Genomic DNA, 15,719 nt, shown 5'->3' on the forward strand with positions numbered 1-15,719 from the left:
CCGAACAATTTAGTCCTTAAATCCATTTGCTGGACAAGAGGCTGGAATCTGTAGTGGGGAGAATGGGGAGTCACGGATCAGAACCCAAGGGAGGCAAGAAGAGGGCACTATTGCCAGGGGAAGGGGGGTGCAGCCCAGTGTAAGAACCTGGGTGAGAAGGGCACCCAAAAAAGAGAGAGGCTGGTGGAAGAGCTCGGTAATTGGTTACCTACAGGGGAACTGATCTAATAAAACAGGAGACCGTGAGCCTCTATACTGATTTAAATAAGTGAATAAATTAAAAGTTTGATGAGGAACAGAATATTTATAGTTCAAAGTATTTCCCACCAGTATATTTATTAATTTCAAAGGGGAAAAAAGTAGCTTTACTGTGAAGAAGCCAGGCAGACACAGCTAATGAAGTGATTAGCGGACACTATCAGGAAAGCGGCAAATCAGAACAGTACAGCACCCCAGAGGATGAAGTGAGAAGCACGTGGCACCCTTCGGTGATACTCCTCCCAAAGATGCACAACCTGAATTCCATCATTAGGAAACATCAGACAGATCCAAAGTGACGGACACTCTACAAAATAACTGGCTGTGATCTTAAAAAATGTCAAGGTCATGAAAGTCAAAGACAGACTGCAGCACTGTCCCAGACTGAAGTAGACTGAAGAGACGTAACAATGAAATGCAGTGTGTGATTCTGAATTGGATCCTTAGCTGTGCAGCCATTATTGGGACAACTGGCAAAATCTGAACGGTCTCAGGATCAGAGGGTTGTAACAGGCAACGTTCGTGTCCTGATTTTGATGTTTCGGCTATGCAGAAAAACATCCTTGATTTCAGGAAACACAAACTAAAGTATTTCGGGATAACAGGGCATTGAGTTGTAAAATTACTCTCACAAGATTGAAGGAATATTTCTGTCAATTTGTGATTGTTTAAAAAATTAATGGGAATACTAATACAAGGAAACAGAGAGAGGAGAGAAGAGGAGAAGAGAAGAGACGAGAGGAGAGGGAAGGGAAGGAAGATGGATGAATTTTGAAGTTCAGGCCATGAGTGCAAAAAGCTCTATTTAGCTACTTCAGGTTTCCAAGGAGAGAGCTTTGCAATAGCAATGGAAGGATTTTCATAGTGATTGCATGGTTAGAAAAAAGCACATAATGGCCCATTCTCATTTATGTATTGTCTCCTCCGTAACTCATCCAGTAGGACAAGGTATTTATTCCATCATCACTCAGTGGTTGAGAGACACTCAACTGCCTTAGAGAACCAGAGGACACAACACAGCAAGTACTCAAAATGTCAATTGGATTCTTTGTGGGCTCAAACATATGAGGATCTTCTGGAATAGGACAAGAAATCATTAGAAAATGGCACTTTTTGATGAGAGCAAGGTGTAAATGAGGACGAAAAGCAGAAGTCAGCAACCTTTTGGGTCAGGCTTACAAACAATATCATAGCAACTGTTCACCCTTCATTTTCCAGAACAGCTGTGATTTCTCACACGTTTGTCTCTCTCAGCTCAGGCTCTCATATTAGTTCATGTGTTTCCTACTGAGATCTAGCAAAGTTGATCATTACAAGCAGCATCTTGGGTACACTGAGGTCCCAGAAGAAGGAAAGGGGAAAAGAAAGCCTGGAAAGTGAAGAAAGTAGAAAAGAAGGGAGAGAGAAAGGAGGAGAGAGAGAGAAAGGGAGAGAGAGAAAGAGAGGGAGGGAGACTGAGAGAGGGAGGAAGGAACAGAGAGAGAGAGAGAAAGTGAAGGAGAGGGCGACGGTGTAGTTCAATATCATCTCACCCGTGTGTACCACCGTTTCTTACCTAAATTCAGGGCCAAGCCACGATCCTCTCTTGGAGACAATGTTTTTAACTCACTTTAGTTTGGGTTTCCTCCTTTTCCTGATGAAGTCTTTTGTGAAAGAAACAAAAATAGAAAATAAAGTGCATACAAAGGAAGAAAATTCCAATACTAATCCTTGCTTTTATTTCAAACGTGGGGTCCATGGCTGAGAAAGAATGCTTCTAGCTAAACTAGGTGGGGAAGTGGTCAGCGAGCTTTCATCTGTATGTGAGCTGAGCTGAGCTGTTGGCTATGATCTTAATCAGGGTCTTTTGTGAGTGGAACCAGGCACTCATGAGGCCACAGCTCATAGCTGACCTGAAACTGCCAAACAGTGAAATCCTGGGCTGCTGTGGCCAACGAGGATACGGATTAATGTGCAAAGGAAGTAATGTAGACTCAAATAACCTTTGTGCAATGGAGGGTTGTGAGAAGCCTGAGAGTTATTTTCTTTCTATACATAAGCCAGAGTAGCCTAAACAATGCTCTGACTTCCCAGCTGCTAGTTGTTGTATGCTTGTACGTACTTACATATGCTTACGCTCACTGTTTTGTCACTTGTGGATAGTTCTCACATCATATTGTGATTACAGTCACTATTGACATTCTTTCTCCTCTCCATAAAATTCTCACTTAACATCTTCAGGAATATCTTGACCAGGTGAACTACAACTATAGTTGCCATTAGAACTCAAGTGACATAGGCCAGGATGGAAACTGGTATAGTGGGGATATAATGGATTCTGGAGTCAGACACATCCAGGTTTCTATTTTGGTCTCTTGTGACCTTGGACCATGCTACTAAACATCTCTGAGCTCAATTTCCTCATCTATAAAATGAGGATAAAACTACCCAACTCAATGCAGTGTTGGGATGACTGAATGCGCTGATGTGTAGAAAGTACCAAACTCTGTGGCTATCACAGTGAGCACCTAAATGGTGCTTGTATTGGCAGGGTCCTACCACACCGGACCCTGTGTCAAAAAGTATAATCTACCCAGTATTTGCGGGGCTGAGTTCCCTCTTGATCACAGCGTTTCATATTCCCCAGATTTCATCCATTTTAAGAAACGTTATTCCTCTGCTGAACAACTCTGAAATGGAATGTAGTTGTCATTTGGCTGCACACACACAAACCTAATCATGGTGGTTCATAGTAAATTGTTTACATCGATTGTACTACATGGGTTGCATTTAATTACTATTTCAAATGTGTTCCCAATGGGTACCTGGAAACCTTTTGTTCACACCTTCTGGTGAGATTAAGAAAATTCCAGGACAAAACTTGCAGAATGTATGTCCGAGGCTCGGAAGAAGGTCCCAGAGACTAGAGGGGAGCATTCCTTTAAGAAATGCACAGAGGACTGTGGCACAGAGGCCGACAGGCAGATAATGTGTAGACAAATTCTAATAAGAAAGCATTGAATTATAAAATTAGAAGCTTTTTTCTTTCTCAGTTGTTCATAAAATAATGGTATATCTTATAATTAATGGATCTTAGATTTGATGAAATGCAGTAGTCAACTCTTGCTCATCCAGAAGTGGGTGCTAAAGCAGTTTTGAAAAAAAAAAATTACTCTGATACACTGACAACATCCACACATCGGACGGTATGTCTAGTGTTTACAAACACATGGCGATCAGTAGATGCCTCACCGCCACCGGGAAGAGAGAACACCCCTTTCCAGCACGGTGCTTATGTGGCTTCCAGGGTCCCTTGGATATGAGAACATCCCCCCAGAGAGCAATCAGTGGATGATCTCCCAGGGCAGCAGACGCAGCTGTGGATTTAGGGCCATGAACAGGGAGGAGGAAATGAGAGGAAAGGAAGGGCTTCGGCAGATTTGCAGCTACGGCTGGACCGTGCCCCTCTCATCCCCTTTGAACCCCGAAACAAAGGGGAGGTCAGCTAAGGAACAGAAAATGTAACAGAATCTTTTATCGTCTCTGGAGTCATTGTATTTTTGCTTTTAAACATTTGTTCTGGAATTATTTTGACACCTTTGGATTATGTGTATAGATGATAAATGTGTGCTGAATTTTAGCTAGTTTTGTTTTAACTGTGACTTGAGATTATCAATCTGTACATTGCAAGGCCCCCCCCCCCATCCCACCAATTATCCTGGTTAATTAGTCAAGACTGTACCATTCCTAAGACATACAAATTGTTCTGTGGAACCAATCTTGGCCACACACATACACAACACCACAAATTTTGTCAATGGTCCAAAAGCAGGGTCAGCTCTTAAATGAACTATATTAGGTTAGTTCTCAATACCTAGGGACGGTATTAAAAGTTTTGGTATATATATATATATATATATATACACACACATATATATATATACATGTCTTTCCAGTCTTACAAACATATGTACATAAATGTGTATTACATATTGCCTATAACAGATACTCATATTTTCCCATAACATTAAATCAATAGTTATGATGAAGACCTATTTGGAATATCACAATCTGTTGTAAGATGTGCCAAAATTAATTGTGCCCCATGGCTAACAGATGTTTGAGAAATTACTTTTTCTCAAAAAGCAGATGATTCCAGGTTCTCACTCAGAGCTCCCTGTGCTCTGCTGTGCTCTCCGTGGGAGATCAGAGGAGAGCAGCCAATGGCCAGCCGGCTCACAGCCCTCCCCCTGCCCACACCCCATAAACAGCCCTTACTGTGTTGTTGTTAGTTTTGGTGATTCAGAATAACTCCAATTCGTGTGTGCAGGACTTTCACAGATAGTTCTCTCTTTCTAATAATTTTATCTATGGATCAGTTTTTAATATAGGCTTACTGAGATATAATTTACATATCATCAACTTCATTCATTTAAAGGGTATAGTTCAGTGATTTTTAGCATATCTACATAATGGTGTAACCATCACTATGATCTAACGAGAATGTTTTCACCATTATGCATGGATAACTTTTTAATAAGGGTACATTTATGTCTCTCTTCTGTCACCTTGTGACTGTTGCGTATCAGAGAATGGTATGACCATAGCCTTTATGAAGAAAAGTCAGAGCAGTGAGATGTCGCAAGTGAAATTTGCAATAATGTTATTCATATTAATAAGCTGAACATTTGTAGGTTCTATATAAATATTTTCCAAATAAAGCAAGGCTTATTTTTGCAAATTCTCTATGAAAGTTCATATGGTCTTGCTTTATATTGCATGTGCAGTATAGGTCTACAATATAAAACTCATAAATAAAAACTAAAATTTAGTGTTAAAAATAGATTAATCACATTCAAGAACCAAAGACTGTATATATTATGGAATGACAATAAATACGTGTTGAGTGAATGTGTGAATTAAAGCAGAGAAGAAAGGAGGACTGCTTTAGGTCATTGTGGGAACACAAAGCTAGCTTCATTTCACGAATACACAGAATCTTTTGTTGTAATTTATTCTACCAGGACTGTGTATCGGTTTTCACAATCACAGTTTGTATTTTTCCAATAATTTATGCCTTTCACTAGGCCCATTAAATGTCCTATACATCTAATTCAGCAAGCAAAATGCAGAGCAATACTATAGGTAGGGCTTTAGCTGTGCTGCCAGGCAAGGAGGGTGGAAAGGAATCCGGTTCTACTTGAGATGGACTCCAACTTATCTTACCACTTGCAGAATCTTTACATTCTTTGCTATTTCTCCTAATTAGTGCTCTTTTCTTCTTGTTAATCCTCCTTTTTTTCTTTTTCAACTCTGACTGCAGATTAATTTAGCAGATATCTACACCAGGGTTCACTTTTCTGCTGAATTATAGCATAATTTTCATTTGAAAAAGCACTGGCAGCTACTTTTAGTTAAAAGATAGATTCCATATTAAGTCTGACTACAGACCAGAAGCCAATGCCAGTGGTTTAATGGGGAATCTAAGCAGAGAAGCCGTGAGCTGTATACACTTCAGGGTGGAACTACTTCAGCTTTGCTCTGGACTTTCCATGATGTCACCAGGACTTCCCCATCTGGGTACGGTTCCAAGGATGACCAAGGGAGGCTCCATTAGGGCTAAGAACAGAGTCAATGTGAGGAACGCTCACCCAGTGGTGGTGGGATGTCTTCATTTTCCCAGGAATAAATAGAGTCTTGGGGAATTTTTTGGAATCCTGACAGCTTGGGTTTTAATGGAAATTGGGAATGGGAGGGAGTGAGAGTCCAGGAGCCAGCCTGAAAGTGTTTCCGTCAGCTTTTCTGACTGCCTAATTCAGAGGAGTGTCTATAAAAGCCCATAAAATGTTCCCTGTATTTGCTATTTACCATTCCCATGAGGTCTTTTCCCCAGATATTTTATTATAAAAAATTTTCAAACCTATTGCAAAATTGAAAGTATCCTATAGTGACCACCCATATACTGACCAGCTAGAATCTCGTCTTTTTTCTTTCACGTGTGTTATTTCTGGAATTACATGAAAGCTTTTAAATGGTGCTTCTTACCCGTCACCTGTTCAAGCTGTTCTCTGTGATACTCGGTGCTTTGAGGGTAGTTCTTCATAGCACTTTGAAGCATAATAGCATTTCCTTAGATGATTTTTTTCTAAGCTACTTAACACACTAATAAACAATTCTAGGTTGCAATCCTGATGACACCTTTGAGAAGCTCTGACTATTGTGGCCTCTTCTCTCTTGACAATTGGGACGTGCAACTAAACTTTCAGCTTTAAACAGGAAATCTGTTCTCGATTTTCTCTCCCATTTGAACAATTAAAAACGACTGTCTTCCCAAAAATTCATTCAATTCTCAGTCACTTATGGAAGAAAATTGGGGTAACAGTTTGAAAAATCAAAATTTGAAGATAATTTGGAAAACTTGTTTTTATTTCCATCTCAAACTCTCAATGAAATTATTTTTAAGAAATTCAGTAACCAGATGTTGTCTCTGAGTTTTGGTTAGGGTACAAATGAAACTAGAAGGAAGAGAGGAAGATAAAAAAGAAAATAGACATCTTGTCCTTGACGCATTAGAAATTCATTGAACTATCCACTTCCTTCTCCCTCAGGTTCACACCCAAGTTGCAGTAACCAGAGATTCACTTACATAGAGGCGAGGCTGAAATAGACCTCTGGAGGTCTCCTGCATGGATACTAGAACATTAGTCTCTGAATAGCATCTTTCCGGCTCTTAACATTTCTTTGGCAGAACGAGTTTGTCTACATAACCACAGGGCAGGCCACTAACCACTTAGTACAGAAGCACAGAGGCCAGGCTGCTCTGTGCATTGTTCTATTGCTCCTGCATCACAATGGGCTGGCAGAGTCTCTGAAGTAAGAGATGAGCCCTGCCTGGGAAGGAGCAGCCTGAAGGTCTGTCTCTGAGAGGCAGCATGGCCCGATTTCCAGTGGAGTCCAGATGGCTCAGGAGAGGTAGTTCTGAAGTGTGACGCTTCCTTGGAGAGAAAAGTCAGTTTAGCAGTAGAATCACCATGGAAAAGATACCATGCTGAGAGAGTCGAAAACACTTTACATCATTTATTATTCAACTAATAATTTATCATGCAATCTCCCTATAGCCCGATTTTCAGAGACTTAAAGGGAAAAACTTCAAAAGAATGTGGCTTTCTTAGAGCGCAGAGGCCTCTTTATCTTCGTACCTCCAGCGTCTCATGTATCCTGGACACAGTCTGTAGTAGGCACTCAGGAATAGTCGGGTGACTGTAAATACATCGTATTCTCTCTGAAGGTATTTTCTCTTGACCTTATGTGATTAGGTAGTTGTCTTTGTGGCTTTTCTGTGTGGTTATGCGGTTCTTCCCTATCATATCATCCTTTCCCTTTTGTGTTGTAGTCTAGGGCTGGAGACACCCACTTGTGCAGCTACCTTCTCACCTGCTCATGAGGATGGGAGAGCACGCGGGCGCCTGGGGGGCGTGTATCACCTGAGTGAATTCACTTCCTTTGAGTCAGCATATTCCAGACTGAAACACTTGCTTTTGACCAGGCCTAGAGAATATTCAGTATCTCAGAATAAACATGAACTCTCCGAATTTTTGAGAGGATGATTGTGTTCTTATTTTCTCGAGAACTATAACTTCCATTTGGGATCAGGTGTTGGTGTGAGGGAGACCCCCTCATCCTTTCTCATAGGGTGCATAGCAGGCAGTTTTCCCAGAAGCAGGGTCGCATGCCAGATATATAACTTGACCATTTAATGGCACCAAGCTCTGGTGATAGCTCTCCACGAATAACTGGCTCCGCCTGCAGGCCTCTCTTTGCAGTCTCCTTACTTTTGCCTCAGACATTGCTTTCCTGTCTTGTATCCTGAATGCCCTTTCGGATGGATACATTCGTCCTCTAGTCATCTGATTGCCACGGACTGGACTTCCGGTCACCCATTTCCTCAGTTAGTACATATATTGCATGATCGTCACTTGCTGTGTCCCTGTTCTTCCTCGTTCAGGGCCTGGAAACATTTTTGCATAAATCTGAATTTCATTTCTTTTAAGGTGATGGTATTAATTTTATTAGCATGATGAAAATCTTTGATATTCTCTTCCTTTCATTTTTGTTGAGGCTATTGGTATATTAAAAAGTAAAGAAATAGCAAAAGGAGGAAATAAAATTCATGGTATATTTTAAACATTTACTTTTAAAATATCAATGCTTTTAAACATGCACAGAATATAAAACCTTATATACGACTTCATTTGGAGATGTTGCCACAAGTCGGCACTTGAGGCTCTCTGTCGAAGTGAAAAGTCCATGACCAATTAGCATTCTGTCCTTGTCCTTTATGAGACAGGCCCGCTTGCTCGTGCCTGCATGGGGTCTGCTCTGCTGCTGGTACTAAGCTTGTGGTAAGAATTTTCCTGTCAGGATCTGTCTCTGGTGAGTCAAGGTCAGTTCTGTTGGTCAGTTCAGTTCCGAGTACCTATTATTTACTGGGCACCATGCCATGCTGGGGCTACAAAGTAAACAATCTCTGTCTCAAGGAATTTACTGTCAAGTGGGGGGAGGGGTCATGTAAGCAGATTATTCCAACGAGATGCAATGATAAGTGGGAGCATAGATGAGGGCCACTTAGTCCAATTTGGGGATTTAGGGAAGGGTTCCTGGAGTAGTTAATACCCAAGATAAATCTTGAAAGATGAGGCAGCCTGAGCGAAGGCACTGAGGCATAAAATGACATGGTTTGAAGGGGTGCTTGCAAATGGTCTGGCGTTACATCAAGCTGAAGAGGGAAAAAATGAAGTCGGAGGAGGGGAGGTGCTTGAAGAGGGCTTTGAGTGCCCTAGTGGGGGCTTGGACCTCATCTGTTACAGCAGTTTCCTAATGAAGAATTTTATGCAGAGATTTATGACCTGGATCGATTATTCTGGTAGCAGCATGAAGGATGGATTTGGACAGGGCAACAGTGGAGGCACAGAGACCAAGGTGGTAGCAGCAGGAATGGAAAATAAAGGGTTAATTTAGGTACTATTAGTGGATAGAATTTGGTGACTAACTGGATATGGGGAGTGATGAGAAAGAATGACTCAGAGTTTCCGGTTTGGAACGTGGGTAAATGGTGGTGTCGTTAACCAGAAAAGAAAATATAGGCAGAGGAACAGGTGTAGGAGGCAGAGAGAACGAGTTCCTTGTTTGTTGGAACACTTGTGTAGCATGTTGCCTTGTATTCAATGGGTGTTTAGTAAATATCTTAAAACTTCACTGGCTTCCCAATGCTCTTAGAATGTGTAACATATAAGTTGTGTGTGTGTGTGTGTGTGTGTGTGTGTGTGTGTGTATTTAGTATTACACCCAAAAGCCTATACATTTGTGAGCACGATCTGGTTCCCCCCCTCCCTCATCATACTTCTGGCTCCTTTCTGATGTCGTCTTCTTTAAGCCCTATCCTTTGTCTGAAATGCAGCTCTCTCTACTCTTAACACGTGGGGCTTGTTTTCATTCTTCAGATCTGGGTTTAAAAGTTACCTGTTTAGAGAGCCCTTCCATCGTCACTTGACAAGTGATTCTCTCTCAGCTTCAAATACGCCATCGCATTCTGCATTGCGGTGCTGGGGCAGGAACTCTGCAAACTACATTTCTTTCGCCAGCTGACTTTCCTGTTAGGTTCAATAGTAGGTTGCATTAGACGACAGGGAGCTTTGAAAGCAGGGGGAGCGAAGAAGGGACTTGTGTCCCTTCCTCTTTACTTTTTGTTTCTGTCAGTATCACCCTGGCAATAGCAATTGGTTCTAGACTTTTTCTCCCCCTCTCAGAATCAGCAGCTGGGCAGTGCCCTCTCCTTAGATGATCGAGTCCCAGCTCCAAAAGGTCCAAACTCTGAGTTAGTTTCTGATTAATCGAACTTCTTCCGCCCACCTCCCCAGTCCTAGTTGTGGTAGTTGCTTTCTATAGTTATTACCTCTGACATCTTAATGTTTCCTTTGTGCTTTCCCAGGTCTCCAACACCTATTTAACGTATTCTTACATTAAAGTCCCTTAGTGTGATTTCTGCCTTTTTAAATAGCTGGACCCTGACACAATAACTGAGTATGATTTAGGCCTCCACCCAGTTACTCTCTAACATATCATTGCATTTCTGCATAGACTTTTCATAATCTGTACATACACAAAATTTTATTTCCTTTCTCATAATCTTTCTCCTCCAGTTGGATAGCAGAGTCTGTCTCATTCATCACTGTATGTCCTCAGTGCCTCGCATGGAGACTGGCATATTGTAGGAACTTAAAAAATGCTTGTTTAATACATTACTGGTTTATTACAGAAGACTACAGGCGAAATATTGGTAACTCACCATACAAAATGGCCAGAATTGAGCAATTCTTTAATCGTTTGGTTCTAGGCCAAGTTATTGATGAACTCTGTAACATGTAACTCTCTGCTATAGAGAATCGGGTTTAATACTTCTTGTAAGCATGTTAAAATGCAATGTATTATTTAACTTAGATCCATCATCATTGGAATAACAAGACACATAATTTATTTGCTTTAAATTCTGCATTTACATAAATCTCCACTTTCTGTAATTGGCAATAATAATGACTTACCTTGTTAGGATTTCATGAAGATCAAGTGTTGGTTATGGGTTAGAGCCACAGTTTTGTTGGTTAACAAATAATTTAAAAAATGAAAGCCATCCAAAGAATTCACTTTCTGTAACATACAACATCACTTAATAAATTTACTTGGTAAGCAATCTGCTTATGCTCTTTTCTTCATTGTGTGATATGATTTAAAAGAACCCAAACATAGAACCAAAAAAGCAGGTTAAAGGGAACTCCTTAACTTCCACACACCTATAAGCAAGAATCCAAAAACATCTTCTATAGTGTTTTATTTAAGCATCAACTATAAGACAAAGAATTGTAACACATCATACATGTGCAATACTAAAATAATCTTGTTCAAATAAATGCAAATAGATTGGATGACATTGACTTCTATTGTGCCAAATAGAACCATTTCATTGAACCTTAACTTTTAAAGTTAATTTCCTTTGTATCTACTTCAAATGTGTTTGTATTTTTTCCCCTTTTCTAATTCAGAAGGAAAAAATGTTTTTTTTTTCCTCCAGGCTAATTAGGCCACCGTGGTCCTTAAATCCAAACCTTCCTTCTTCTTCTTTCTCTATCTGGAACCTCATTCTTGCATTTTTAACATGCCACTACTGTTCTCTTCTCTCAAAACTCACAAACAAAACGTTTCCTCCACCTTGTTATCGGTGAAGCTATCATTCTGTGTCTTTTTTTATACACAAGTTCCAAAGAATTCATATTCACGGCTTCTGTTTTGCAATCTGGCTTTTGCCCTCAACCCCTACTGAAATCGCACTCTTCCAGCTCATGAACGATTGCCTAATCAGTAAATCTTTTGAGCCTTCATCTCTCTTGACATTTCTTTCTTACAGTTGATTATTATCCTTCCTTCTTGAAACTCTCCTCCTCGGTTTTTGGGACATTGCTCTACTTGGTTTCTTATCTTTTACAAAATGCTCTTCCTTTCATTCCGTTCATGGCCCTTTTCTTCCAACATTCCAAACTAAGATGCTCCCAAAGACCCTGCCCTCTTCTCTTGGCAAGCCCTTCCTTGACAACCTTTCCATTCACATTTATAGTTCAAACACCCACTTTATGTGAATGACCCCCAGGGTTACATCCAGCCAGTACCACTTTTGTGAAATCCTAACTTGTCCTTTCAAACGCCAACAGGTCATGTCTACCTTAATATTCTGGCATCTCAAACACATGTCCAAACTCATCAGCTCCTCCACGAAACCCATTTTTCTGACTTTCTTTTCTTTATTAATGGCTTAACATTTTCTCAATGAGCCAAGACTGAAGACTTTGAATCATCTTTTACTGGTTGAACTCCCTTTCGAAAACTTGAAATCTGTCATAAAATTCTTTTCACGCTTTCATTCGTCATGACCTTCCCGTCACCATCACCTCTACCACTACGGTTAAGGCTGTCACCACACCTCACCTGCACAACCACAATCACTTTATAACTGGTGTCTCATTCAGTTTCCCCTCAATCCAATCTATCCTACTCAATGCTGCCAGAGCATTTTCCCTAACGGGACAGCTCTGATCCTAACATTTCCCTGATCAAGAATCTCCAACAGTTTATCTCTAGAATAAATCTAGACTCCTTAACCTGGTATTTAAGAACTTCATAGTTTGGGCCTCAAATATATACGTTTTTGGTCTTATAAATATATCCATTTTCTGTTTCTAGAGCTTAGTGTTTAAGAGTATGGGATCTGAAGCCAGATTGCTAAGTTTGAATCCTGGCTCCTCCTCTTACTAGCTGTATAATCACAGACAAATTGCTTAATGTTTCTGTGCCTCAGTTTCCTCATCTGTAATACAGAAATAATAACCCTTATAGGATTATTGTGAAAATTAAACAAATGAAAAGAGCCTGGCATATAGTAAGCGCTACATGTTTCATTGAACAAATACTTACTGATGCCTACAAATATACACATATGCCAGGAACTTTTCTAAGGACTTGGGAATAATGTAAGTGAACAAAATAAACAAAAATCCTTGCCATTGTGGAGCTTATATTTTATAATAAAAATAATTATTAATTGTGCATAATTCTGTTTCTGCAGTATCTTTCTTCCTGCATCATCATCTTTAAAATTCTACACTTCCTTTAAGACCACTAAAATGCCATCTTACTCCTTGAAATCTTACCTTGTAGGAGGTTATCTTTCGAACTCCAACTCTCTAAATCTGAATTATGGCATTTATCACATTGTACACACTCTACCATGTATTTTCCAATTCATACGAGTACATATCAAATATTCTGGTTACTTGCATGTGTTTTTATTATCTCCATTGATGGAGAAAATAAATGTAATGTCATCTATTATCCCTACTCATCTTTGTAAATAGTAGCACGGTATACCTTGTACCCAAGCATATACTAGATGATTAATAAATATTTCTTGAATGAATGTAGGTAAAACACTATTCATGTCTTTGACTTGACCTCTATTAACTAACCTTATCTTCCTTAACTATAAATATAAAAGAAAATTTAAAACAAAGAACATTTCATTTTCAACTTTGGAAATAATCAATATTAGTATCAAATATTTGTTGTTTACAATTTGGCTTTATTCAGGATCATCATTTGGTACCTTGTTTACTAGGAGGCCAATTTTTGTTGTTTGCTTTACTAATTATACCCTACACCATATTTAATGTCCCCTGTTACCACCATTAGAAAAGTGCCCCTCAGTTATTATTCAAGGGGCCATGTGGATAGAGTATATTTCATTTGTTTCGTTTTCTGTGGTCAGCACAGATTTTTCCCATTTCTTACGTCCTTTCTAACATGATCAAAAAATTTCCAGGTACTCACCTGCGATTTTCTGGTTCATTTCTTACTTTCTTCCCCCCTCCATTCCAAAGAGCTGCAGATGTTTGAAATTTGTTTTTATGGCATCTAAAATAATCAACCTGGTATTTAAGATTATCGACTATGTTTCCTGTAAACTTGTTTGCTGTTCTCCAACTATGACTGGCAAGACCAGACCAACTGTGGTTCTCTCCTACTTTCTAATTTACATTTTCTCAATGCTACATAGTAAAATAGTTATATTATACCACATTTTAAATCTCCCTTATATCACTTAATCTTGTAAGTCATCTTAACTATGCTTTTTATCCAGGCAGAACCCCATCAGAATGGCATGATAATCTTCTCTTTTTTAATAACAAGGCCAACACAATGGATTTTTATATAATGATCAAGGATTTTTTTTTTATTCATTAAGTTTCAGTATCATTACAGAAAATGTTATGGTACAGAGTTTAACATTATTTTGTCTTTGCTCTTGATTTCCACATGAATGCTGGTAACACTAATATCTGTACAAGATCAGTCTTTGATTTTATTTTTTTGTTCTGTACAATTTTAAATGTATTGGTTAAAAAGGCTGTCAGCACTTAAGGAAGCATTTTTTTCCCCCAGTTTGTTTGTTCAAATAAAAGGTATCCAGTTACTGCCCAAGAGTACTGTGCCATGAGGCCACTGGGGTGAGAAACGTCCCTGGAAGCTCTGCGAGGGATGGTTCTCCTGGAGGCAGGGCAGGGCCTCCAGCCAGTCACTCTTCTTTTGGCACTGTGCACATAAACACGAGATACATGATAAAGAACAAGCAAAAGCTCTCTGTAAAGCAGTTATGAAGCATACTAAGAAGGGAAATTCAAGTGTTGCCTACGCTAGTATAAACAAGCAGACAGCCTTGATTTAAGAGCATAAGTAGTTGTATTTTTAAAGATGAGGAAAAACACAAGTTCTGCAGGCACCTACTGCTGTCTACTAAAAGCTATCGCTATCAGACCTAGCATTGAACACACAAAGCGATTTGCAGGAAAGGAAAAATTTGCTTTGATATAATCAGAATAGAGTTGTCTGTTAAGATTTAGTTTTAGGTGTTTTTTTTTCTTTAAAAGGTATTTAAATTCTTTTGAAATATAGTTCAAGATGTTGACTATACAGATCAACTTTTATCCAAATCAGAAAAACTAGCTGTGCCGTTGCATATTACAGGATACAGTCAATGATATGTGGACATGCATCAAAGCTTTCTCCCGCTGGGGACAATCATAGTCGTCCAATGACCATGACGTCCACCACCTCGCCCTTGTGGAGCTCCACGTACTGCTCTGTCTTTGGAGGTAGCATCAACAGTCCGTTGGCGCTGCGCATGCTCATCAGACGGCTGCTCATCTGATTACCTAGAAAAACACTCTCATTACAGCAGCACAGTGTACACACGCGAGGCCCTGTAGGTCTTTTCAAAATAAGAGCCCATGACTAGACACACAGGTCTTGGAGAAGAAGAGAGGTGATCAGACTTCCCAGTACCTTTTTTCAGGTGGCCTTGCTACGGTATCCTACTACCTTCTCACTAAACTTGAAAAATAAACATTAGAAATTATTGCTTGAAAGAATAAAACCAGGATTTTACAGCACGATGCAAAATGCCACAGACTTTCTCTCTTTAGGCTGAAACGTTATGAGTGTCTGAAAAGAGAGGCTTTTAAAACCTATAAAAATAATAATGATAACAATAGCAGCAGCGACCATTTCTTTAGTAGTGTCTACTAAGTGGCAACAAGGTGGTAGGCACTTTTCTTAACCATTGTACGTAATTCTCAAAAGGCTCAAAAGAGATTAGGTAACTTGCCTAGGGTCCTACCAACTAGTTGGTGGCAATTTTGAATTCAAGTCTCTGATGGCAAAGCACATGTTACTGCGTTAGTTGATATTTGTAATCAATAGGACTTTTGTTTAAAGGGTAATACAATTTTACTGGAGTCTCATCAAAATTAGGTAAAATATGATTAGAGAAGTTTGGGGTAAAAGTTTAAAGTCTAGAGGAGGTAACTATAGAACTCTGACTT

The 15,719-nt window shown here is 39.6% G+C and overlaps 1 protein-coding gene across 17 annotated transcripts in view; it reads right to left on the reverse strand.

Moving 5' to 3' along the window:
• Positions 1-14,049: 14,049 nt before the first annotated feature.
• The window catches only part of GPHN (gephyrin), a 438,119-nt gene continuing 436,449 nt past the window's right edge, over positions 14,050-15,719 (reverse strand). For 9 of the 17 annotated variants that reach the window (XM_033107418.1, XM_033107416.1, XM_033107408.1 and 6 more), the window contains one exon: positions 14,062-15,050. In XM_033107418.1, the coding sequence (XP_032963309.1) occupies positions 14,917-15,050 (134 nt within the window). In that variant the 3' untranslated portion in view covers positions 14,062-14,916. Of the gene's footprint in view, positions 15,051-15,719 lie in introns of all 17 variants that reach the window. The other 8 variants (XM_033107419.1, XM_033107417.1, XM_033107412.1 and 5 more) reach the window with 4 other exon arrangements.

The sequence above is a fragment of the Rhinolophus ferrumequinum genome, chromosome 6 (assembly GCF_004115265.2).
Source record: "Rhinolophus ferrumequinum isolate MPI-CBG mRhiFer1 chromosome 6, mRhiFer1_v1.p, whole genome shotgun sequence".
In the NCBI taxonomy this organism is placed as follows: Eukaryota; Metazoa; Chordata; class Mammalia; order Chiroptera; family Rhinolophidae; genus Rhinolophus; species Rhinolophus ferrumequinum.